Here is a 27,387-nt window from a genome sequence, read left to right on the forward strand (position 1 = left end):
CAACTATATCGTTGTGGTAGCCTCTAATACTAAGAATACATTAACAGTAAGTAGAATTATATTAATGATACAGATGCTGTAGAATATTATAAAAAATTAAATAAATGAAACCTGAAAAAGAATTAAAAATATGTTAATGAAAATTAAAGAAAAGCTAATCATGCAGTTGACAACTAATGAAAATGAGATGTGACAATGATAATGATGACATGTTATGCACTCCATTAATACAGACCAAAAACTCATCATTGCGGTCATAGCCCAGGATGTGTGAAGGATCTCCACTGTCACTGATCGTAGAAAGCGTTCTATTACCAGATGTATGGCGCCGGCGCCCACTTTCCCCACGCCCATAGTAGTGGTCACTACGCCTGAATGGGACATAAATAATTCATTTAGTCATCTGGAGTTACATCAAAAGCAAGATGTGCAGCAATTCATGCAATTCACCATGACTATACACCTATCCCTCATGTATCGTGTCTAATTAGGGCCACAAAACCCCCATGATATAGAAAAATGCAACAGCCAAACAACAGAATTAATGGGATTTATTCTAATTGGCTCCTAGACCTCCCCAATGTACAGTACCTTCCCCATTCTTACCCATTTTCTCTCACTTTTAGAGGCAATAGTAACATACAAGCAGCTAAATATTTGAATAATATAACAGCATACAATAAAACATCAACTATCCAGAAGTCCCGAGCATCCAGCAAGAATTTGGCTGGTCATGGATTCAAAAAATTCCAAGAAAAATCGCTGAAAAATTACGAAATCTGATCAGCGTAAGATCTGAAATACTTGCGCCGTGCTTCAACCACCTCGAGTAGGCCTACCCTGCGTTCCATTGGGCCTTAAGGCACGCCCCATTGTGCAAAGTTACCAGTAGTCCAGTCGCAGACGTGTGATTGCTTTTGGAATGAAAGGCAATGAAGTTTAGCTAACAAATTTTGCCAAGATGGCATCCCGGAGCAAGAACAAGACCAAGCCATGTTGGGAAAATGTACAATCAGCTGGACAGTGTAAACAAAGGGGCCAGTGAGTGTGGCCACTGTCACCTTTGCTGAATCTATTTACTTTCTATGAATGTTTTTTTCAGTTATGATTGTTGTTTCCACTAAAGGGTCACCTGTAAGAGCAGCTGAGGGAATATTGTGAAGGAGCTGTTTATGGGATGTCATCTTTGCTGCACTCAGCTGATCCACTGTTCTGTTGGACTTACCAACCCACCTGCAGGAGTTGTGTGACTAACAGGTTAACTTTTTGCAGCCCATGCGTCCATTTGCACCAGAGGTGACACTGGGCCACATTCAGTAACTATGATGTTTTGTTTGACAAACATCAAACATCTGTAAAGGTCGTAAAGTTCGGTTGGAATAGTTGAAATATGCTCCCCCACCCTAAACCCTCTGCGAGCTATTTTGCGGCTGCGGCAGCGGCATCGTCGCCGCGGACGCCGCCAGAGGAGGCTACGCTTTCGTGAATATTATCCACTATTTTCAACAATAAATAGTCCTTGAATTGGATTTTGAAAGCGTTTCCATGATTGTTGAACGTTTGTGGAAAAGATATATGAAGAGCTAGTGATGTTTCAAAAGGTAGGTAATGAAATACTGGCACAGTACTAAAACGAATCTTTACCAAACTGTCAATAAATATGTAGAAAAGAAAAAAATAGCCTACATTGTACTTGAAAAAAAAAAAAAAAAATTAATAAATATAATCAAAGTGCCGCTCAAATATTCTCAGTGAAATATATAAAGAAAAATGTCAATAAATATGTAAAAAAGAAATAAATAGCCTTCATTGTACTTGAAACACAATGAAATATAAATGTTAGGAAAGCACGAGTCACAGGCACACACCCAAACGCGGGCTAGTTCTACAGCAAAAAAAGTGACCAAATTCTACTCATGATTACTCAGCAACCAGTGGACCTAGAGTGGTCTATTATATGCCATTCGACAGAGGACGGTGAGTTCTCCAAGAAGTAGTATACGGTTAATTTCCATTATGTTTATTTACGTTGCAATTAGAATGTAAACATGACCCTAAATTGTCCCAAAACCCCCGGACATGGGAGTCGCCTTCTGGAAACCCACCCAGAGGAGGAGGGTTAAAATAATTTAAGAAACCAAAACAATATCTAAATTCTTAATTGTTGAATGAATGCTTAGAGGTAATGGATACTGCACATACTGACATAGAAGTCAAATTCTTTAAACTGTTTGTAAGGAGCAAGTTTGAGATAAAGTTAAAGTCGAGGACATACACTACAGCTGTGAATGGTCACGGCGTTCATCTTCATTGCACTGGCCCTTGAGATAGTGATAGGTAAGAACCAAGGATTATATATAAATATATATATATATATATATATATATATATATATATATATATATATATATATATATATATATATATATATATATATATATATATATATATATATATATATATATATATATATATATATATATATATATATATATATATATATATATATATATATATATATGTATATATATATATATATATATATATATATATATATAAATAAATATATATATACTATAAGGATAGCTCACTAAGCTTTTGTTTTACCCACAATGCACCGCGGATGACATGTAAACAAATGGTGCTGGACGGCAAACTGGTTCACTTCACTATGTTCTCACCGTAGCGTGCTCTGTGAAAATGGTGATTTGTGGTGTATATGGGTGTTACAGTGGCTCAACTGCGGAAAGTCGTCAAGGTGTTAAGTTCATTAGGTTTCCTAGAGACAAACACACCTTGAAGAAGTGGATTTTGGTCTACAAACGAAAAGATAAAGTGAAGGTGAAGTCTGCGCGGGCGAGGACCAAACATTTTCCAAGAAAGTGACAACATTAAAGAAAAGCCAATAAAGCTCTATAGTGAAAGTTTGGTAAAGGTAAATTCATTGAGTTAAAAATTTGAGTAAATATTATACAATATATACGTATGTATAAAAAAATTACTTTCATTATATATGACAGGATTAGTTACCCCTGCAAAGTAAGTTGTAGAAAACTAATGTTAATAAAAGTTAAGAAAACATAAGCATCGATGGTAAACAGAGCAATATTTCTGCAGCTTCTTTACCATGTTCCTCATATTATTTATATTATTGTATACTATTAGCCAACACAACAGCTGCCTAATTTAATTACTTATCCTTAGCAATCAAAAAAGCACACAATCTGACCATCAATAAGAATAAATAAGGGTTTTCTAGCACATTTTCTACCGTGAGAGCAGGGTGAGTGAACCAGATGACATACCGCAGTCATGACGTCATCGATGACGTTTCAGTGAGCTATCCTTATAGTATATAATCCTTGGTAAGAACCCATTACCCTGGAACACAGGGTCAGTGTGACATCTGAGTTGCCATAGTTTACCTTTCCTAGGTTTTCCCAGGTACACATTTATCAACCAGCCCAAAAAGGTGGATGAACAGGTGGGTGAGCTGCAGGCCGACTGCCCAGAATGAGATTCGAACTAGGACCCACGGATTTGTAGCTAGGCCAGCTAATCACTGCACCACATAAGCATTTAAGGGGTTAGCTATTACATGGATACAAACTGTTCTCAATTTATGACTGGGTTAAGTTCCAACTGACCAGTTGCAACTCAATTTGGAAGAAGCATGACTTCATTAAGTGAGGGAAATTATGAACAAAACTATAAAAAAAAACAGCATGGTGTATCAGTTTTGTGGGGGATTTATGTGGATGGAGAACAGCATGTGGTAAAAGGTGAGCAGGGAGCAGTGATTGCTCATGGACTCACCCACCGCGCCTTTGTATACTTAGGTCACGACTAGTACTGGCTACCCTCCCCCAGTGCACTCTTGCCTTGCTCTCTGGCACACTGACTTGAGGTGCTATAGAGCATGAGTAAGATGAGCACCAGAGTGTCACATGAGCCTTAGAATGTCAGCTTCCTGACCGTGGAAGAGCAGGAGAATGAGGCTTCTGCTTGTTGCCTCTACTAAAGTAATGCGTAAATTCACTGTGGGTCAATCTTGGACTCTTATCAGTCATTTCCAAGAAAATTAAATTAAAACTGCTGCTCATAATATTTGCACAGAAAAAGTTGTAAATAGTAAAGATAACTGGAAATGGACATTTATTCTACAAAGGCAAGTGACAGTCACAAGCCTCAGTTAAAATACAATGGCTGCCACACCACATCAGCAGCACCAGCCTTGGCACAAATCGCTCAGACCAAGAACACTGTACGATAGTCACGTTGACTCAGACATTTCCTTTCTGATTTTTTTACAGTAAAGGAAGCAGCTCAAAAGCAAAAATAAATGATCAGAAAAAAAGCCTGCTGATCACTGCTCCTATAAAAGCAAGTAAAGATGTGTGTCCAAAAGAGAGATCAATTTCATGTGGAGAGGTGTTCTGATACTCTCCTCTTGAAGGAGATCAAGTTGTAGGCAGGAGGAAATACAGGTGAAGGAAGGCTGTCCCAGAGTTTACCAGTGAAAGGGATGAAGGAAAGAAGATGTTGGTTAACTCATGCATAAGGAATTTGGACAGTATACGGGTGAGATGGAGTAGAAAGTCGAGTGCAGTGGGGCCATGGAAGGGGGAGAGGCAGCTCAGAAGAGCAGTCAGCATGAAAATATCAGTAGAAGATAGAAAGAAATGCAACACTGCAGCAGAATTTAAGAAGTAGAAGACTAAAGAGGGGAGTTGATGAGACAAAGAGCCTTAGATTCCACTCTGTCCAAAAGAGCTGTGTGAGTGGAGCCCCCACACACGAGATGCATACTCCATACGAGGGCAGACAAGGCCCTTGAATATGGATAGCATCTGAGAGGGGGAAAAGAACTGGAGGAGACGATACAGAATGCCCAACCTCGAGGAAGCTGCTTTAGTAAGAAATGAAATATGAGGTTTCCAGTTAAGATTTTGAGTTAAGGATAGACCAAGGATGTTTTGTGAAGAAGGTGACAGCTTAATGTTATTGAAGAATAGGGGATAGGTATTTGGAAGATTATGTTGAGTTAACAGGTGGAGAAATTGAGTTTTTGAGGCATTGATGGACACAAAGTTCCTCTTGCTCCAATCAGAAATGATAGCAAGGTCTAAGGTTAAGCATTCTGCAGCCTCCAGTCTAGAGTCTTGTAGTTCCTGTGTGGGGGGGGGTTCTTGTTGAAAGAAATTGTATAATGCAGAGTAGAGTGACTATAGTCATCAGCATACAAATGGATAGGATATGTTTTTTTGGAAAGGTCATTAATGAATAACAGAAGGAAAGAGGGAGATAGAACAGATCTCTGTGGGACACCACTGTTGATAAGGTGCACTGCAATCCCTCTAAACTTGACAGTGACTGCATGTATGAGCCAGAAAACAAGGATTTTCTTGGTGTCCAGGATAAACAGTGTGGCCTGGCTCGACTGATAACACTTTGTGATAAGCAGTGGCTGGGAGAGGGCCTGGTTGGCTATTATCAAATACTCATTAGTCTCCAGTGAAAGTTTAAAGGGATTGACCAAGGCTATTTTTTTACAAATATCTGAAAAAGTTAACAGCTTGATAAATGAAAGATTTTGCAGTTCTCTTCCCCTACTGATGTCTACATATATATACATGCTTAACCATACCCTCCAATCCTGGGCTTGTTATATGGAAGGGCTGAAAAAATGTAGAAAGGGATCCTCTGGGTAGAAAGCAGGACAATCCTATCATCACGAAGATTGTGGTCATGCCCTGTCTTGAAGAACTTCACCCCTTTGTTGGGTGGCCCTGATGAGTCAGACACGCTGCTTGACAGCTTCCTGGTGCGCCCACCACCAATATCTGGAAATGAAACCTCATAAACAGAGAAATCTTGCCTACACTGGCAGAAAAAAGAAAACCACAAATAAGTCACCTATAGGTGGCGTGCATGAGAGTAAATGTTCACCATCGCAATGGGGTTACTATCGGGATGGAGGTAGCTGGTAGTCTGTAAAATGACTTGTTGGGGAATTTGTTCACTTTATTGCCACACCCCAGCACTGCACAAGTGGATGGCATTTCAGAAGAAAGTCTGTCTTGCATCACCAATGCAAAACAGATCAAAAGAAGAAGCACAGTTTGTTTTGCCTCCAACTCGGCCCCGAACTTGAACTTGATGAGTTGTGCACACAACCTATTATCTTGTTTTCCTATTTTTGTTACATTATAAGCTTCGATAATGCTACATTGGACTGGCCACCCATTGGTGGCCTCTAATACTTTCATCAAGTTTTAGAGGCAGGAGCAATGGCCAGGGGGCGGCAGGAGAGTAGGGAATGCTTGAGACTGGTGTCTATAAATGTGAATGGGGTAGGTGATGAGGAAAAGAGGAGAGTGATGATTGAAAATTTTGTGAATGGTAGAGTGGATGTGTTGGAAGTGAGTGAAACACATATTCGAGGAACTGGTGTGAGTGATGGTAGAGAGGGTACGTGGGAGGGTGTGCCTGGGGGGGTTGTATGGATGGGGATGGATGAGAAGTATAGAGGCAGGAGTAAGGAAGGATGTGCTATTGTGATGTCTGAAAGAGTGTGGAATGGTGTGACTGATTATGGTTGGAAGGGATCAAGAATTGTGTGGGTGAAAGGAAAAATAGGTTTAGTAAAGTATGTTTGGGTATGTACGTATATATGCACCAGTAAATGTGAAAAGTAAAAAATGACTGAGAGAAAGGGAAGCTTTTTTGGGGGAAGTGAATACATGTCTGATGAGCTTTCAGAAGGAATGGAAACTTATTATGATGGGAGATATGAATGCTCAACTGGGTGATAAATGTGTGATGGATGTGGTGGGAAAATGGGGGATACCTGGAATGAATGAAAATGGACAGTGCCTGGTGGATGTCTGTGCTGAGAGGGGGCTGTTCTTAGCGAAAATCTTCTTTCAGCACAAGAATATCCACTGATACACATGGAGGAGGGGAGAAGACTATGAACAATAAGGATTGATTGATTATGTGGCAGTAGATGGAAAACTTAGAAAAGATATTTGTGACGCGAAGGTAGTAAGAGGAATGTTCAATGGCTCTGACCATCTTGCAGTGCTGGCAAAATTAAAGCTGAAAGAAAAGTGGGTGTTTGAAAAGGTAAAGTAAAAAAGGAAATACTGAAGATAGAAAAGTTACAGGAAAAATAAATAAAAGATGAGTATAAATGTGAAATGGAAGAAGCCTTAAGGGGCGCGTAGTCCTAGAAAGCATATGAAGTTGCATATTTCTGGCTGTAAATTTTACACAATAAAGTAGACTATAATCTAACAGAAAAAATTTTTTCTGGGGGGGGGGGGGGGAATTTTTTTTACCGAATTTGAGTTCTAAATAACTTTTTTAAATATGGGTTTTCAGCTTTTTTGTTCATTGGACAATGTAAAGTAACCTCAGTGCTAACATTTGGACAATATGTGTTGGCAATGTTTTGTTTCCATATATATAATAATTTTTTTTTATTACGTAACCAAACACATTTCGCTGTTTTGGTGTAAAATATATGAAAAAAATAATCTGAGGCGCTTAGAAGAGTTTTGTTTTGATGGAAATATAGTATTACCATTACCATATTGAATGAACTTATCCAATTGGAAATGTCTTTTACAGGCTATCAGAATTTTAACCAAAAATGCCAATAACTTACATTTCGAGAAATCATCGTTTTTACATTTCGTTACCATAATATGTTTGATATGCTATTTCTGCAATGTATTTTTTATTCTACAGATATTTCTGAGTTATGGTACCTGGTCCCCTCCTTTTCAAAGGATATTATATACTCGATGGTGTGGGTATCATGAGGCACCACCCCACTCATTGTAGATAGGTTTTTACCTTGCTGGCTTATTTTCTTGTCTTTTTCTTCTTCCTCCTCTCGTTCTTGGTTCTGCTTGTCCTCTTTTCCTTCCGCTCAAGAGAATCTATGAAGTTGGAGGACTTCTTGAACCCAAGCGAGGTCAGGAGGTTGGCTTCACTGTGCCCAAAGTTATGCTCCAGGATTGTGACTTGGGCCACAAAGACAGTCCTATGTAGGCCACAGAATTTGTCTTTTGAAGCCTTCCTCCAGACCTTTCCATGTAGGCTCTCATTTCTGTTTTGTGTCCTCCCCTTCAGGCACTTCTCCAGCAGCTCTGGTCTTGTGAGGTCACGGTACACCGTCCTGATGAGGCTGAGGTTGTCGTATGATATGTGGGACAAGTAAATCCTCTTGTCAGTGTGTGGTGCTGGTTTCTCCCCTTTTGCCAGGCTTCTCTGCACCCAGCACCATGAGGATTGACTCTTGAGGCACAGCCGATGTTATTAATTTTTGGTGGCAGTGTGGTGATAATAGCTGGCCATTATCGCTGACCTCATGCTACCAACAGTCTCATGCTTGTCTCTGACAGTCTTTGTGTAGTATGAGGAGAGCTTGTCAATAACTTCGTCAGTCAGCTGCTTTGCAGCTACATATATCGAAAAACTGCCTAAAAATCATATAAATAACGTAATAAACACATAACACCATTGTTCTAGAGCGCAGTCGCGTGCCACTCCAGGCCTGAAATAGCGTCAGATAATGACTAATTTCCATTGGAAACAGGCATCGTACCACTAAGATATTTTAAAACAGTTATCCATGAACATAGACCAAAGTAGAAATGTGAAAAACAGAAAATCAAATTTTAGGGGGATATTTCTTATTCTTGGGAGAGTGTAAAAGATAGTACAAATATTGAAAAAAAAATTGGAACATTTAAAGAAGTAATGGTAATTACAAGGAAAAAAGTGGAAGGGATGAAAGTGGTGAAAGATGGAAAAAGAAAAGGAAATCCATGATGGACAGAAGAGATAAGGAGGATAGTAAAAGAGAAAAGGGAACTTTTTAACCCTTTCATTGCTAAACGCTCGCAGCGAGCGTTAGGCGTATTTGCTGGTGGTGCTAAACGCTCGCTGCGAGCTCCAGCCGCACTCAAATCTCCCGCGTATGAGAGTGCTCCAACACTATTTTTCACAACACAGGATTGCCAATTGAGTGGATTCTTCACTAAATTTGGTGGAAAATCATATCAGCCCAGCGCGGCAAATCTATGGACAAGTAACTGGTGGATGTTCTTGTCCAATATAGCAGCATTTTTGCATAGCTTCACCTATCATCTGACTGATTCTTTGACCAAATAGTTGTAAATATTGCAGTTGGCAATACAACCTTGACAGAATCTCAAGGAAAGATCTCCGCAGTTCCCTCAATATGGCTGATCATCCCGCACGCACTGACATAAGTGTTCACATTCAACACTCCCTGAATATGCATGTACATTTGCAAGAGAGGCATACCTAACTGACTCCTATAGATCTGGACCTCCTCTTTCCAATGGTGTTTTTGGTTTTTAGTTGTGATGAATAGTTTTTGAGATACAGAGGTTAAAAGAACCCCCCCATTGGGCTGTCTGACTGCACCTTAGGGGACAGTTGCGTCTCGCACCACGTGCAAAAAAAGGGTTAAGAAAACTCAAGAAAAAATTGTGGCTGAGCAAGTAAAAAGGGAAAGAAAAAAGAAATACAGAGAATCCAAAATGAAATTAAAACAAGCAATAAAAGAAAGTAAGATGAGAGTTGATGAAGACTTTGGAAAAAAACTAAGTGAAAAATATAAAGGGAACAGGAAATCATATTGGAAAGAAGTAAACAATGAAAGAAATGCAGAAAATATCTCCCCAAGTAAAATAAATGAAGTTATGGATGAGAATGGAAAGATGTTGAAAGACGGGGAAGCTGTGGAAGAGAGATGGAGAGAATATTTCAAAAACTTAATGAATTTTGAGGATGGACGTCCAGCAGCTGTAACAGCTGCAGTTTTGAGTAGAGGTAGAGGAGGAGTATATAAAGAAAGAAGTATAACATATGAAGAAGTAAATCAAACAATAAAAAGATTGAAAAATGGAAAGGCAGCAGGAACTGATGGAATCACAGCAGAAATGTTGAAGTGTGGAGGAGATGAAGTTACTAAATGGACGGTCAAGATATGTGAAGTAGCATGGGAAGGGGGGGGGGGGGGGCAGCATACTGGACAAAAGCCATCATTGTCCCAGTTTACAAGGGGAATGTGGGAGCTATAGAGGTATAAGTCTCCTGAGTATACCCAGAAAGGTATATGGAAAAGTCATAATAGAGAGGGTGCAAAGACTTACAGAAGAGAAAATCAGTGAAGAACAAGGAGGCTTCAGGAAGGGAAGGGGATGTGTGGATCAGATATTTGCTTTCAGGATGGTAGTAGAAAAAATAATAGCAAAAGGAAACAAACTGAATGCTGCCTTCATGGATTTGGAAAAAGCTTATGACAAGAGTCGATTGGATTGCATTGTGGGATGTTTTAAAGATATATGGTGTGGGAGGAAAACTGCTTAGTGCAATAAAGTCTTTCTATGAGGATGTATCTGCATGTGTCAAAATTACTGGAGAAACAAGTGAACATTTTGAGATAAAATTGGGCTTAAGACAAGGGTGTGTCATGTCACCATGGTTATTCAATATTTATATGGATGGTGTTATTAGAGAAATGAAGGGCAAAGTTGGAGAAGTTGGAGTAAAAATGTTCGCTGAGGGAAGGAAGTGGGTACTGAATTCAATACTGTTTGCTGATGACACGGTGCTCATTGCAGAAAATGAAAGTGACCTACAAAATTTGGTCAGTGTTTCTGATAGTGTTTGGAAAAGGAGAAAGCTGAAAGTAAATGTCAACAAAAGTAAAGTGATGGTTTGTGAGCAAAGTAGAAGTGAGGTAGTAGATTTTGTATGCCCATATAGAGTGGGAGTTGAATGTGAAAAGGAATGCAATATAATTTTGAATGGTGAAGGAATGGAGGAGGTCAATGAGTTTAAGTACCTTAGATCAGTTACGTGTAAGCATGGTGGTACAGAGGGAGAGATAAGAGAAAGGGCATTGCAAGGAAGAAGGGTGGTAGAGTCTTTGGGACGAATCATGAATGGCAGAAGTGTGAGCATGGGGGTAAAGAGAGATTTAAGGAATACAATAATAGTACCAACCCTCACATATGCAAGTGAAACGTGGACCTGGAATGAAAGTCAGAAGTCTAGAGTGCAGTCTGTGGAAATGAGTTATTTGAGGAGTGCTTGTGGTGTGAGTAGAACAGATGGAATGAGTAATGAAAGTGTGTGCGAGCATTTTGGAATGTGTCACGGGGGTGAAGGGAAGAAGTGTGGAGTGGTGGAAGAAGTGAAGTGACAGACTTTAAAGTGGTTTGGCCACATGGACCGAATTGAGGAGAGTAAGATGACCAGAAGGGTGTATGTGAGTGAGATAGAGGGAGGGAATGCTAGAGGACGACCTCCAGTGAAATGGAGAGATAGGGTGCAGGAGTACATTAGGGAGAGGGGGGAAAGATCTTTGAGAAACTTTGAGCAGGCAAGGAGGGAGTGTCTGGATAGAGAAAGTTGGAAACTCTTCTGCCGTGGCCACCCCTTGGTGGGAGCTCCTAGGAGCAGGCGTCGATTAAATGATGATGATATAAGCTTCCAATTTTTATTACTCATTTGATCATTCAATTACCAATTAACCCTTACATTACGGTAATCATATATATAAGTGCGCTAGCACACGCCCCACCCGTACGGGGATCGTATATATAATCATCACATTCAACGCTCCCTACGTTTCATATATACCGCCAGTTCTTGACTCAGAAAAATGGTGGAGGTATCTGGCATCCGTACACACTCTCATTCGTCTCAGCGCGCGCCCTGCTGAAGGCCACAGATCATTTTCCACTTTTGTTCTGAATACATCTGTCATGTCTCGTGATGCATCAAGCAGTTCCTCTGCTCCGGGCGGAAGTAGAGCGCGGGCGAATCAAAGTGACAGTGACTCTGATGACTGCTATGGTAATGACATTGACAGAGGAGGGAGGGGCAAGTAGGGGGGGGGGGAAGGAGAGAGAGAGAGAGAGAGAGAGAGAGAGAGAGAGAGAGAGAGAGAGAGAGAGAGAGAGAGAGAGAGAGAGAGAGAGAGAGAAAGAGAGAGAGAGAGAACAAGTGGGGTGTTTCCATGCGACGCGTCACAGCCACGAGAAAATGAGCAATATTTTCGGCTGTCATAACTTTTTTATTATCATTAGGAGAGAAGTTTTATTACACCAGCATCTATACTAGATGAATATACAATTATTGCAAAGAAGAAAGACACCATTTCCACCTCTTAAATGTCTAAATTTTCCCTGTGCACACCATCCAGAGAAATGTATTGCCACCCGTACTCTAAGGGTTAAAAAAATAGCTATTTGCATTATAGAATGAAACATTTTAAGTGCCTGAAGTATTAAAAACAAAAGTGGCTGATGCTGCTCATCACCACCCAAGCTCAAATACGTATAGTACAATCATGAGCCTCCCTAACATTATACAGTACCAACTTAACCTCTTTGTTACTGAAGAATATCCATTGTAGTTAATGGAAAATTTTGGCTGATGGACCAAATGAAGTGCTCCCAGAATTCATAACTACACTAACGATAAACAGGACTTTATTTTTACAGTAAAGGAAGCGGCTTAATGGCAAAACAAAATAAAAAAGCCCGCTAAGCACCCCTCCTATTAACCCTTTCCTTGCTAAGCGCTCGCAACAAGACTATTCCCACAGGCACGCTCGGGCACCCCAGCGGGGGAAGGGGATCTGTTTTAACCGCTGTATCTCAAAATCTATTCATCACAGCTACAAAACAAAAACACCATTGGAAAGAGGAGGCCAAGATCTATAAGATTCGGTTATGTAAGCCTCTCCTGCGAACGTACAGGCACGTTCAGGGGGTGTTTTTTGCTGTGAGTGCGACTGGCGCTCACAGCAAGCTTTATGCACCACCAGCAAGTAACGCTAGTGCTCACTCTTTTAACCTCTGTATCTCAAAAACTATTCATCACAGCTAAAAAAAAAAAAAAAAAAAAACACCATTGGAAAGAGGAGACCAAGATCTATAAGATTTGGTAATGTAAGCCTCTCCTGCGAATGTACAGGCACGTTCAGGGGGTGTTGCCTGTGAAGACATACATTTATGCGAGTGGGACAGTCAGCTGTAAGGCAACATACTGAGTAGATCTCTTGATGATGGGGTGCTGGCAGGGCAGTATTGCCAGCTGCAAAATTTACAACCATTTGGTCAAAATATCAGTCATGTGATAGGTGAAGCTATGCAAAAATGTCACTATATTGGTCAACAACATCCACCAGTTGCTTGTCTGTAGATTTTCTGCGCTTTTTCGCTCTAGGCTGATATGATTTTCCACCAAATTTTGTGGAAAACCCACTGAATTGGAAATGCTGTGGGGTGAGAAATAGTGTTGGAACACTCTCATATGCGGGAAATTTGAGTACGACTGGAGCTTGCAGCGAGCATTTAGCACCACTGGCAAGTTACTTTAGTGCTCGCTGCGAGCGTTTAGCAACAAAAGGGTTAAAAGTAGAGAAGAGTGGCCAATAGAGAGGTCAATTTTGGGTGGAGAGGTGTCTTGATACTCCTCTCTTGAAAGAGGTCAATTCATAAGCAGGAGGAAATGCAGATGAAGGAAGGCTGTTCCAGAGTTTACAAGTGAAAGGTATGAAAGAGTAAAGATGCTGGTTAACTTCTGCATAAGGGATTTGGACAGTATAGGGATGAGCTAGAGAAGAGAGTTGTGTGCAGCGGAGCCATGGGAGTGGTGGAGGCATGCAGTTAGCAAGGTCAGAAGAGCAGCCAGCATGAAAATATTGACAGAAGATAAAAAGAGAGGAAACACTGCGGTGGAATTTAAGAGGCAGAAGACTATCAGTAAGAGGAGGGATGTCGATGAGACAAAGACCCTTTGACTCTACTCTGTCCAAAAGGGCTGTGTGTGTGTGGAGCCCCCCCTCCCATATGAGATGCATACTCCAAACAAGGATGGACAAGATCCTTGTTGAGGGGGAAAAAATTGGTGGAGATGATTCAGAATGCCCAACCTGAAGGAAACTGACTTAGTAAGAGAGGAGATAAGAGGTTTCTGATTAAGATTTTAATCAAAGGATACACTGAGGATGTTTAGTGTAGAAAAAGACAGCTGGGTGCTACTGAAGATAGGGACAGTTGAATGGAAGTGTAGAGTTGACATGTAGAGAAATTGAGTTTTTGAGGCATACAACTTCTGATTACAATGTGTGTGATTTCCGTGACTCACGGCTACAGGTTGACAAATTGGCAACTGATCATCAGTTGTAACCAAAAAAGTTGGCATGACAAAGCTTCTTAGTTCATAACAGAGACCTAACTCCATTGTGTTTTGGTTAATACTGTAGCGCTGTGCATACGGGCAACCCGTAGCCTCAACTGTCGGAGGAAAAGGGTAAGTGTGACACCACCTTAACCCTGGTTAAATAACGTGGTACCACATCTGGCATCAGTAACTGCGCAATAACATGTTTTTTTGCCTCAGCGGTACTAAAATGTTACTAAAATTTACCACTTTTTTCATGTATTAATAAATGGATTTAATTTTTTTTTTTATTTACCCTCCTACAATTGAAGTATAATCTGACATAAAAACTGAACTACTGACACGAACAGATTATGTTGGTGAACTTTAAGTGTGTGTGGCGATCCCGGATATGGCGCGGGGCGCTGTTTTGGCCCGGTCGTAGTCAAGGGGTTAAGGCAGCGAGTCCACTGGTTGGGTGAGCACCATCGATGACGTCATCAGACTCACAGCAAATCACAAGCGTGTTTTCAGAACTATCAGCCAATCGTAAGGCAGCTGCCTTCAGCTGCAGCTTCAAAACAACCTGTTCTCACTTCCCATTTTCTTCCTTTTTTAAAGGTACATATTTTGAGACAACAAGGGTGTAAAGTGCAAGAAAAAGTCAGCTGCTCCACAGGCCATAACAAAATAAGTGCTTTTTTAGTGTGTTCAACACCCCGGCTTTCGCGATCCTCGAGTTTAGCGCTACCATATACCTTCAGAACAAAGCAAGCGTGAAACTGGTGAGGGTTCAGTAGATAATAAATCTTCAGGACAGATTCTGAGGGTAAACATAATGAGGTACTTACTTGGGAGAGGGCCACCTAAGCTCTCATTGCTACTAAAACATTGAGCTTTTTCCACAAGAGAAAGGTGGTGGTGGTGGTGGTGGTGAGTCGAGCGCTTGCGATGGGCCCCAGAGCGATCCCCTCCCTCAGAAGTGCCGGTGTTGGTTCTGAAGGAAATATAAATTCACTGTAGGACCATTCATCATATAAATACACACCCATATATCATCTACATATATACAGCAAAAGTGGCAGATAGGGATACAATCCGTAGGAGGGTAGTTTAGAAAGCAAAGATTTGTGCCAGACTGTCAAAAGCTTTTGAGATATCTAAGACAATAGCAAAAGTTTCACCAAAACGGCTAAAAGAGGATGACCAAGGTATGGTTAAGAAAGCAAGATGATTACCAGTAGAACGCCCCTGAAAGAACCCATACTGGCGATCAGATAGAAGGTCAGAGGCGGATAGATGCTTAAGAATCTTCTGGTTAAGGATTGATTCAAAAGCTTTAGAAAGACAGGAAAGTAAAGCTATAGGACAGTAGTTTGAGGGATTGAAACAGTCACCCATTTAGGCACAGGCTTAAAGTAGGTGTGCTTCCAGCAGGAAGGAAAGGTTGATGTTGACAGGCAGAGACAAAAGAGTTTGACCAGGCAGGACTTCAGCATGGAAGCAATTTTTAGGGACAATAGGAGGCACTCCTCTTAAATTCTGCTACAATGTTGCATCTCTTTCTATCTTCTACCAATATTTTTAAGCTGATTACTCTTCTGAACTTGCTAATTGCATGCCTCCCCCTTCCACAGTCCCGTTACACTCGATGTGCTGCTCTTGCTCATCCCCATACACTCGGCCCTCGATTTAATGGATTAAAAGGGGGGAAGGGTGGTCTGTTGCTTGAAAATACTTACATACGATAAATACAGGAAGTGGGTGATACCACACACGTCTGGCAGTGAATACGGCATCCAGACAACCCGGACATTTCATTCTGCCACACCGCCCGCGCGCTGGGCCCGAAGAGCTGACAGGCGGCTGATGATGGTGATGATGATGATGAGTGTCGGCGGCGTGGCCTTTGCATCGGCGCCACCTGAACGATATTTTTATCGGGGCCCGTGTGTGTGTGTGTGTGGCTGTGTTTATTATGGGTTTGGGCTTCTCAATTTGCCAATTCTTATTTTCCACAAGTTGCACGGGACCCCTTTCTTTTCTTCCATCTCTTCTTTTGTTATTTTAGGGTTTTGACATTTCTAAATCCGGTGTCACACGGACAAATCTACCCAGCAATGGACATTCTGTCCGTTGCTGGGTATTTTTCCGTTGAGATTTTGTGGTCCATTAAATCCGAAATCCGTTAAATTGGGGTCTGTTAAATCGGGGGCTGAGTGTACTGTCCAAATCCCTTATGCAAGAGTTAAACAGTATTTTCATTCTTTTATCCTTTCCGGTGATAAACTCCGGAACAGCCTTCCTTTGTCTGTATTTCCTCCTGCCTACAACATGTTCTCTTCCAAGAGAAGTGTCAAGACACCTCTTCACCCAAAACTGTCCTACCTTTTGGCCTCATGTTTCACTTTATTGGGGCAGTGCCTAGGCTTTTTTGTTGCACCATTCCTAGACATTTACCATGCTCAGTCCAACAATCATCAATATTCAGTAACTGCCCCAGACTTTTACCACACTCTGTAAGGCACATTTAAGCATCACATCTTAAAGATTAACTACAAGTTAAGCAACGGACACTCTCTTTGTGGCAGTCACGATTTGTCCACCATTTTCTTTTTTTACTCAAGAGGCTTCAACATATAGAATGTGAATCATTTACTTATGAATGATTTTTCTATAAAAAATTGGGTTACAAAAATATGAAACGGGAAATAAAAACTATCTATCTCTAAGGTTGAACTCTTCTCTCAAACTTTTTCTAAAAACTCCACTCTGGATGATTCTGGGCATATTCCTCCTGCTCATCCCTCCTCTGACTCTTTTATGCCTGTTATAAAGATTCTTCATAATGATGTTTTCTATGCCCTCTCTGGCCTCAATCCTCAGAAGGCTTATGGACCTGATGGAGTGCCTCCTATTGTCCTTAAAAACTGTGCCTCCGTGCTGACACATTGCCTGGTCAAACTCTTTCGCCTCTGCCTGTCAACATCTACCTTTCCTTCCTGCTGGAAGTATGCCTTCATACAGCCTGTGCTTAAGAAGGGTGACCGTTTCAATCCCTCAAACTACCGTCCTATAGCTTTACTTTCTTGTCTATCTAAAGCTTTTGAATCAATCCTTAACCAGAAGATTCAAAAGCACCTTTCCATTTCTGACCTTCTATCTGATCGCCAGTATGGGTTCCGCAAGGGGCGTTCTACTGGTGATCTCTTTGCCTTCCTGACTGACTCTTGGTCATCCTCTCTTAGCCGTCTCGGTGAAACTTTTGCTATTGCGCTGGACATATCAAAAGCTTTTGATAGGATCTGGCACAAATCTTGCTTTCCAAACTCCCCTCCTGCAGTTTCTATCCTTCTCTCTGTACCTTTATCTCCAGTTTCCTTTCTGTCCATTCTATTTCTGCTGTGGTAGACAGTCAATGTTCTTCCCCTAAACCTATTAACAGTGGTGTCCCACAGGGTTCTGTCCTATCTCCTACTCTCTTTCTGTTGTTCATTGATGATCTTCTTTCCAAAACGAACTGTCCTATCCATTCTTACGCCGATAACTCCACTCTGCATTACTCAACTTCTTTTAATAGAAGACTCACCCTACAGGAACTTAACGATTCAAGGCTGGAGGCAACAGAACGCTTAGCCTCAGACCTTACTATTATTTCCGATCGGGGCAAGAGGAAAGTTGGAAAGTTTCGTTTAGTCGGCGCAACATCTGTGGTCATATGCTGGAGAGAGACAGGAGGGGGAAGGAATTATAGGAGAAGGGAACAGTTCCCACGAGATGGGACACAACCCCCAATTAATACCTGGTACCCATTCACTGCTGGGTGGACAGGGGCGTAGGGTATCGGAAAACCGGCCCAAATTTTTCCACTCTCGATTGTGAGCCAAGTGTGCTAACCACTGCACCACGAAGCCCTTAGGGGAAGAGGAACCTGGTGTCCTTCAACGTCTCAAAAACACAGTTTCTCCACCTATCCACTCGACACAATCTTCCAAACAACTATCCCCTATTCTTTGACAACACTCAGCTATCACCTTCTTCAACACTAAACATCCTCGGTCTATTCTTAACTCAAAATCTCAACTGGAAACTTCATATCGCTTCTCTTACTAAATCAGCTTCCTCGCGGCTGGGCGTTCTGTACTGTCTCCGCCAGTTCTTCTTCCCCGCACAGTTGCTATCCATTTACAGGGGCCTTGTCCGCCCTCGTATGGAGTATGCATCTCATGTGTGGGGGGGCTCCTCTCACACAGCTCTCCTTGACAGAGTGGAGTCGAAGGCTCTTCGTCTCATCAGCTCTCCTCCTCCTACTGATAGTCTTCTACCTCTTAAATTCCGCCGCCATGTTGCCTCTCTTTCTATCTTCTATCAATATTTTCTTGCTGACTGCTCTTCTGAACTTGCTAACTGCATGCCTCCCCCCTCCCGCGGCCCCGCTGCACACGACTTTCTACTCATGCTCATCCCTATACTGTCCAAACCCCTTATGCAAGAGTCAACCAGCATCTTCACTCTATCATCCCTCACGCTGGTAAACTCTGGAACAATTTTCCTTCATCTGTATTTCCTCCTGCCTACGACTTGAACTCCTTCAAAAGGAGGGCATCAGGAAACCTCTCCTCCCGAAATTGACCTCTCTTTTTGGCCACTCCTTTGACCTCTATTCAGGAGCAGTAAGTAGCGGGCTTTTTTTAATATTTTTCTTTACGCCCTTGAACTGATGATGATATCCCTTTGCTGTAAAAAAAATAAAAAAAATAAAAAAATAAAAAAGAAGCAGCAGCAGCTGCTACAGCTCAGCTGTTACACGTAAACAAACAGATGACGTGTCAGCAAGGGAGATACAACCTTCACCATTTTCTTCTTGGCAGTGGTGGTTGTATTATTTTAGTATAACTACTTCTAAAAAATCATCATACAGGGCCATAATTTCTGGGGGGCTAGGGGGGCTATAGCCCCCAATGTTTTCTATATTGGCCTTAAAATGCCCCTAAAAGTGCTCAGTTTTCAAAAAAATTCCCCCACTTGTGCATGCTCACTTCGCTCACCGCTCTTACCCTCCCACCCCATGAACCTATGATGCCTTCTAGCAGCCCCTGGAAATCTGCCAAAATTACAGCCCTGTCATGAGCACACCTGGCAACATTTTCAATGTAAATTCCAACAATAATTCTTAGCACACACCTATAGTTTCTAAGGTAGCTACCCCTTTCTTCCAGTAAGCTTGTGGACATTAATGAACAAGATGTTATACGTAAAAAAAATAAGACATTACATTTACTAAGAAGCAAGGACCAAAGTAAAACCTTTTCCTCTTTAGAATACCCCGAACCTACATTTTTCCAAACTTGAATTGTCACTGGACTGTTATTTAAGGTGGAAGAGCAAGTATGGCAAAATCATAAATTAGCAATGAAAATTATCACCCAAAGATGGCAAAACACAACAAAATAGTTGTCTGTCTTGAATGATGATATCCCTTTAACTAGTAAATATGTAGTTCTTAGTAATACAAAACAATTGCTATATTTGTCACTCCACACAAAAAATTTCCAATTCAGAATGGATCTCCAAATCAAGCAATTTTGCAGACAGCTATTTTTGTGATTATAATAGTTTTAATGAGGTCTAAATTCATCTCTTGACTGTGTTTATCCATAATATAAAATATTATTCCCTTTTACCATCCATAAATTAATGATAAACAAGAAAACAAGTTAAAAATTAATGCTATATGGATCAAAACAGATCAGATAATAGATTCACTCTTGCAGAGAGCCATGGTAAGGGCATACACTATTATCGTCTTCCATTTAGTGTAACCCGTTTCTGGGTCGTGATCTGTAGAGTCCCTTGATAGATAGAGTCCCGACAACCTAAAATTTGGACGCCATTATTGGCCCTGTTTTCACCACGCTTTTCAAATGCTAGCACACGCTCTCTTTTGTATTTGTTTCACAGTCATACGGGTCGTCCACTGAAACTGAGCACTCTTGTGTCAAACCTGCACACCTTCCCCTAACAGCCAACAGGGAGCCAGCAGCCAGCGACCTCTGGGAAAATAAATAAGAGACGTAATGGTGGGTTGGCGACACCTGTTAGTGTAGACACAAACTGTCTCTTATTTATTTTCCTAAAGCTCGTTGGCTGCATGCTGGCTCCCTCCTGGCTGTTAGGGGAAGGTGTGCAGGTTTGACACAAGTGTGCTCAGTTTCAGTGGACGACCCGTATAGCTGTGAAACAAATACAAAAGAGAGCGTGTGCTAGCGTTTGAAAAGCGTGGCGAAAACAGGGCCAATAATGGCGTCCAAATTTTAGGTTGTAGGGACTCTATCTATCAAGGGACTCTACAGATCACGACCCAGATAAAATAGCCTAATATTGCCATAAGCTATTTTAATTTGACATGACATAACCAAATCTGATCCTGGGTCAAATCCCAACTAACCTCCCCATATGGGCTCAAGTCATAACTGACCTATGGGGCAAGCCACTAGATTCACCAAAAGAATCTAAATGATGCCCTTTTCACAAGACTTGCCCACTGTGTTATGATATAAATCATGAACATCTTAGTCTACTCCCAAAAGCATCCTCCCAGGAGTGCCCTGACACAGCTAAGTGTATAAGTATGTATAGGAAAAATAAAAAGTTGATTATTTTTTTTATTTTAAATACTATGATAATAAAGATAATAATAATAAAGATAATAATAATAATAATAATAAAAATAATAATAATATATAATATAATAAAAATGTATAATAATAATAATAATAACACCAATAATAATAATGATAATAATAATATATAATAATAATAATATAAAATAATATAAAAAAATGTAGTAATAATAACACCAATAATAATAATAATAATAATAATAATAATATGCATAATCTACTACCTATCACCATTAGCTAAAAAAATAGACAGATAAGCAAAGTCACAACACCCTGGAGATATCAGTACTTATTCCTGGCTATTCAGTGGCAGTATAGAAGCCTTATTTTTGAACCACAGTGCAATTTGGAATGAATGAAGCATGTTTTCATATTCTATTTTTATTTTTTTCCTACTGTGACTCCAATTGGCACACGTCGATCATAATTGTTGCAATTTCATAGGTTGACTGATTTAGGGTTAAATAGGACAACCAGATCTCAAAAAGGACAGTCTTTAACCCCTTCATTACCGGGACTCACCCCCGCTCCCGCGCTAACCCTCACCTGCCGAACTGGATTTTTCTATCTGCGCAACTTGAAAATTACGAACTCTGGAGCAGCACCTGCAAGCTGTTATGGAGGTGCTGGCATCGCTTCGGTAGCCATGTCTGACTCATCAACCCCACTCTCCTCGCTGCTTCTCACATCAGGATCATTTTCCAGCAAGTACTCCTCATCACTATCGCTAACAGTAATGTCTGTCTGTGTACCCTCATCGTCCGAGCCCTCAAACTCCGTCCCTACACCATCGTCTGAATCACAGGCAGGAGACGTCATGGTTGAGATAGCCTCGGGCAGTAATGCGAGTGTGACGAGTACTGAGAGGCAACTGAGAGGGGCTGGCAAGGCCGCCACTCAAGGCTGCATGGCTTAGGTGCCAACAGCAGGTTTTTTTTCAACATAGTATATTTTATATGATACAGACAAAGGTATGTATATAGAAACATAAAAAAAAGTTAAAATACCCCAAATAAACAAATGGATGTAGTTGGCACTATTAGTGCCTCTTTAGAGTGCCATATGGGATGGCATGAAGTCACTGCATGGATGCCATAGGCCACAATATGAGGGCTTGCCTATACAGTAATCCCTCGCCATATTGCGGTTCACTTATCGCGGTCTCGCTGTATTGCGGATTTTTAAATCATATCGTATTGCGAGATTTTGCGGTTTATGGGTATTTTTATATATTTACTATTTTAAATATTTTTGCAGTAAATTAAGCATTTTCAAGCCAAAAAAATGAAAACTATAAATCAACATGGAACACACCTAAATAAGCACCAACGTCACCCACCTATTTTTAATTTTTCCATCACGGCCTATTGCGCCGTTAGGCTTTTCCCTGGTTCACTCCTCCCCCACTTCGTTTCTTTCTTCACCCTTTCCGTCCCCGTATTTTTCTCCTTCCTTCTCATTTCTTTCTTCTTTTCCTCTCCCTTCCCTCCCAGTTTTTCTCTTTTAATCTCTTTCACTCCCACTCCCACCTTTTCTCTCTCCCTTTTACCTCACCTTTACCTGACCCTCCCTACCTACCTCTCTTTTCTTTTCCTTTCCCCTCCCTCCCAGTTTTTCTTTTATTTTCTTTCCTTCCCACTCACACCTTTTCTCTCTCCCTTTTACCTCACTTTTACCTGACCCTCCCTCTGTACCTCTCTTCTTTTCCTGTTCCATTTCCTCCACTCATTTCCCCCTTTCTCACACCCTCTTATCTTTAGCCTTATCACTCACTCTGTCACTCTCTTCCTCCCTTTCTCCTTCCCCATTAGATTATATAAACACACACACACACACACACACACACACACACACACACACACACACACACACACACACACAGCAGGGGAAATGGGAAGGGTGTGTGGAGGGAGGGGCAGAAGTGAGTCAGGTCATGTCCTGACCAAAGCCCTGACCTGACTCTCTTCTGCCACTCCCTCCCCACACCCTTCTCCCTCTGCATTTTTTTTTTCACCTGTTGGTCTGCTGCGGGTCTCTCTCGAGACGGCCAGCCATTCCCCTACGGAAGAGCACAGAGCTCATAGTACCAATCTTTGGGTAGGACTGAGACCACTCACACATTTCCCCTTCTCCCTCTGTGTGTGTGTGTGTGTGTGTGTGTGTGTGTTTACAACTAGGTAAACACACACACACACACACACACACACACACACACACACACACAGAGGGAGAAGGGGAAATGAGAGGGGAAATGTGTGAGTGGTCTCAGTCCTACCCAAAGATCAGTACTATGAGCTCTGTGCTCTTCCATAGGGGAATGGCTGGCTGTCTCGAGAGACCCACAGCAGACCAGGAGATGAATTACACACACACACACACACACACAGAAGGGGAAATGGGAAGGATCTGGGGAGGGAGGGGCGAAAGTGAGTCAGGTCATGTCGAGTCAGGTCATGTCCTGACCAAAGTCCTGACCTGACTCTCCCCACTGTCCCTCCCTCCCCACACCCTTCTCCTTTCTTCTTGTTTTCATCCTCTCTATCTCTACCTGTTTCCTCCACTTCTTTTCCTTGTTCTCCCTTCTTACATCCTCTATTGGTATTTTTTCATGACTCACTCTGTCCCTCTCCTCTCTTTCCCCTCCCCCGTATTTACCAAGTTGTGATATAAAGGAAGTGAGTTACGCTCATATTGTCCTTTCTCTGAGTATTCTTCCACCCCGCTCAACAAACTAATTCCTGCACGAAGTTTGTATTTACGAAGCAAATGTCGAAAATCAAAACAAGAATTATAGAATCATTTATTGGGACCGCGTCATAACGACGAAACGTCGTAGGAAGTGTTTGTAAGAGTGTGGGAAAGGTCAACAGGAGTGTGGGAAAGGTTTGTAAGAGTGTAGGGAGGGTTTATAAAGCCTTAAAATATATGAATAATAAAAAATATATGAGGTCACTACTTCGCGGATTTTCACCTATCGCGGGGGGTTCTGGAACCTAACCTCCGCGATAGACGAGGGATTACTGCACATGCCGAACCGAGTTTTGGTAAGGCTCCATACACCCTGAACTTATGATGTTGTATGCATGTACAACATCAGTTCCTCAGCCAAACTTTAGTTATGTTGTACGCATGTACAACATTTCGGAAATCCATTAACGAAGGGGTTGAAAGGACAGACCTGGCAACTCTCGCAGAGTGAGGTGAGAAGTGCAGCCTTGGAGAACATTATTTGCCAGCAGATGCTGTAATTTTCATTAATTTATTTATTTTTTTTTTTTTTTACATCTCTGCCTATTGCGCCTGTAGGCTTTTCTGGCGGGGCCTGATGGTCAGCCCAGCCTGTTCTGGCACAGGTAAGTGATTGTTGTTGCACCAACTTGCTTGACTCATGCTGTCCCCCTGAGCTCATCTTTGAACCTCTCTTTAGAGAGGTAATCTGGAGTCCGGGTTGCTGGACAGTCTTCAGGGCAGCATGTGGGTAGTCTTAGGCCAATCGGCGGTGACTGAAAAATCGCAGCTGTGCAGTGGGCAGGACTCGAACCCACATCCTCCTGAACATGGCACCAGCACACTAACCACTCAGCCACAGCCTCCCTTTGCTATTTTTTTCCTGGGGTTTCGTGGGCTGGATTGCAATGTTAGTGCCTAGCATGGTGGCAAGCTGGACGCTAGGCCTTGATGGGCCGGATATGGCCCGTGGGCTATGTTGCCCACCCTCTTGAAGTTTCTTCTCACTTGATTTATTACTATGGAGGATTGTGGCAGTTGTTCCACCCAATTAACCCATTATATGTGGGCTGGGTTACCATCTTAGCAAGGCATAATGGTGATTATTTAGCAATCCTGAGCAGTTTATTTCAGACTATAATTTATGGGTAGAGTATGATACTTTTGCAAGTGGACATAACTTTTTTCACTGGAAGAAAGCTACAAAAGTACTCGAGTGAATTTACTGCAGATATTTAACTATGTTGTGGCTTTTGTATCTGCTTTCTGATGATAAAAAAACTATCTAGTACAATCACCAAATTTTACACTGGAATGAACTGTCTTTAGAGGTTATTTGTGTCTAAAAGGCAGCTTCCCAAAGCATTAGTGAACTTTGCTATTAAGTAGTTACATTATTTGTCAGGTTTATTTCCTTTGCAGTAAGAGTAGCAGCGAGGAGAGTTTGCCATTTGTTTTAACATATCAAACAATTAAAAACATACATAAGCCAGGCCAAGAGACCATCAGCTTTGTCAAGATGCCATGTGTGTTGTCATACCTATGGAAGCTTTCAGTTCATACTCCTCCCCGTCACACAGGTCACGTCTTGGCCTCGGATGAAGTTTCTTATACCGTTCCCGCACTAACATTACTCACCTACTTGCATCACTTGTGGCAGGTGCCTTACCTGTCCCTAAAATGTATCCCGTGAGGCTTGTCGGTGGTGTCGCCTGTATCTTTGAGGGAGATCTGGCCGTCTGACTGGCAGGGTGGCACTCCCTGCACCTGCTTCGTCGCGGGCACTGAGTTGTCCTGCTCCTCCTTCCCCAGCACAGCTTGGTTCTCCTTATTTCTGTCGGACTGAACATCGCTGTGGACGTCTAGCACTTTCCCGAGGAAGCCTCCGCCCCCGTACTGGGAGAGACGGGTGTCTCGGTGCGTGCCGTCCAACGAAATGTTGGAGAGAAATGTAAGAGCCGCCAGTCGTCTGCGAGACCTCTGCCGCTGCATGACCGTCGCCATCTTTCTTGTGTGTGATACTGGCAGACTGGCGGTGGTGGCAGACCTGCGGCGCGGCGGCGAGCACGGGCGGCCAGCTGACACACACACACACACACACGCGTGAGCAAGGACGTGAGTATCAAATATAAAGGAACTTATTTTCGCGAGGGTTTAACCATATCACTGTAATATCTTATATATACCGTCTTGCCTTGTCTTCAGGCATGCAAATGATGAACAAAATAGGTAGTCCTTCTTATGGATGAAAGTACGACAAGAAGGAATATCTGCGGTAAGAGCTGCGATTATTATTACAATGTTGAGACAAAAAAATAGCGAGTTTTATCGCTAGAACACAAGATCGCCCATAACACAGTGCAAGCTACTACGCAACAAACATATGAGGCCTTCCTATAACATAAAAAGAAGTCATATGGATGCTGGATGAAATGTAAAATATGTAGTTCGCCGCGGATGTCTAGCCCTCTAATAATAAGATAAAAAATTACAGCACCCATCCCGGAAAACTCACCACAGCAACAGACCTTGGGTAAGGCAGGGTTAAGGCAAGAATTATAGACAAAAAGAGGATAGCTCATTGAAACGTCATCGATGACGTCATGACTGCGTAATGGTCATCTGGTTCACTCTCTCCATATTAAATGTATTTAGAAAACCATTTCATATTAATCTTGGCATTCATTCATAGTCAGATTTTGCGCTTTTTTATTGCTAAGGATATGTAATTAAATTAGGCAGCTGTTGAGTTGGCAAATACGATTCAGTAATAGAATTATTTGAGAATTTTGTTATAAAAAGCAAGGATTAAGAGGGGTTGCACGTGACGTCAGCAGCAGCGATCAGCTGTTCACTGTCAGTGTCACCTGCCCCGCAGAGGCCCGCCATTTTGGGAGGCACATATATTTACAGTAAGAGATCGATCAGCTCCTCATCTTTTTCCCGCCTCAATCTTGAAAATGGTTTATAGTTGTTGTGCAGTTGGTAGCACTGGGAGGGAAGAGTAGTCGTTTTATTGGTTTTCAACCAACCCTTTATCTCCAGTTTCCTTTCTGACCGTTCTATCTCTGCGGTGGTAGACGGTCACTGTTCTTCCCCTAAACCTTTTAACAGTGGTGTCCCACAGGGTTCTGTCCTATCTCCCACTCTCTTTCTGTTGTTCATTGGTGATCTTTCCAAAATGAACTGTTCTATACATGCTTACGCCGATGATTCCACTCTGCATTACTCAACTTCTTTTAATAGAAGACCCACCCTACAGGAACTTAACGATTCAAGACTGGAGGCAACAGAACGCTTAGACTCAGACCTTACTATTATTTCCGATTGGGGCAAGAGGAACCTGGTGTCTTTCAACGCCTCAAAAACACAGTTTTCCACCTATCCACTCGACACAATCTTCCAAACAAATATCCCCTATTCTTTGATAACCCTCAGCTATCACCTTCTTCAACACTAAACATCCTCGGTCTATCCGGCCTTAACTCAAAATCTCAACTGGAAACTTCATATCTCATCTCTTACTAAATCAGCTTCCTCGAGGCTGGGCGTTCTGTACCGTCTCCGCCAGTTCTTCTCTCTCGCACATAGCTATCCATTTACAGGGGCCTTGTCCGTCCTCGTATGGAGTATGCATCTCATGTGTGGGGGGGCTCCACTCATACAGCTCTCCTTGACAGAGTGGAATCAAAGGCTCTTCGTCTCATCAGCTCTCCTCCTCATACTGATAGTCAAGCGTCTACCTCTCAAATTC

At 41.8% G+C, this 27,387-nt stretch overlaps 1 protein-coding gene across 3 annotated transcripts in view; it reads right to left on the reverse strand.

The window, feature by feature from the left end:
- LOC127003721 (CDK5 and ABL1 enzyme substrate 1-like) overlaps positions 1 to 25,726 on the reverse strand; it is an 84,311-nt gene extending 58,585 nt beyond the window's left edge. Inside the window, exons 1-4 of one of the 3 annotated variants that reach the window (XM_050870671.1) lie at positions 25,303 to 25,723; positions 15,075 to 15,220; positions 5,648 to 5,843; positions 236 to 371 (exon numbers count right to left, since the gene is read on the reverse strand). In XM_050870671.1, the coding sequence (XP_050726628.1) occupies positions 236 to 371; positions 5,648 to 5,843; positions 15,075 to 15,220; positions 25,303 to 25,637 (813 nt within the window). In that variant the 5' untranslated portion in view covers positions 25,638 to 25,723. Of the gene's footprint in view, positions 1 to 235; positions 372 to 5,647; positions 5,844 to 15,074; positions 15,221 to 25,302 lie in introns of all 3 variants that reach the window. The other 2 variants (XM_050870674.1, XM_050870673.1) reach the window with 2 other exon arrangements.
- Between the last annotated feature and the right edge of the window lie 1,661 nt (positions 25,727 to 27,387).

The sequence above is a fragment of the Eriocheir sinensis genome, chromosome 26 (genome assembly GCF_024679095.1).
Source record: "Eriocheir sinensis breed Jianghai 21 chromosome 26, ASM2467909v1, whole genome shotgun sequence".
Classification (NCBI taxonomy): Eukaryota; Metazoa; Arthropoda; class Malacostraca; order Decapoda; family Varunidae; genus Eriocheir; species Eriocheir sinensis.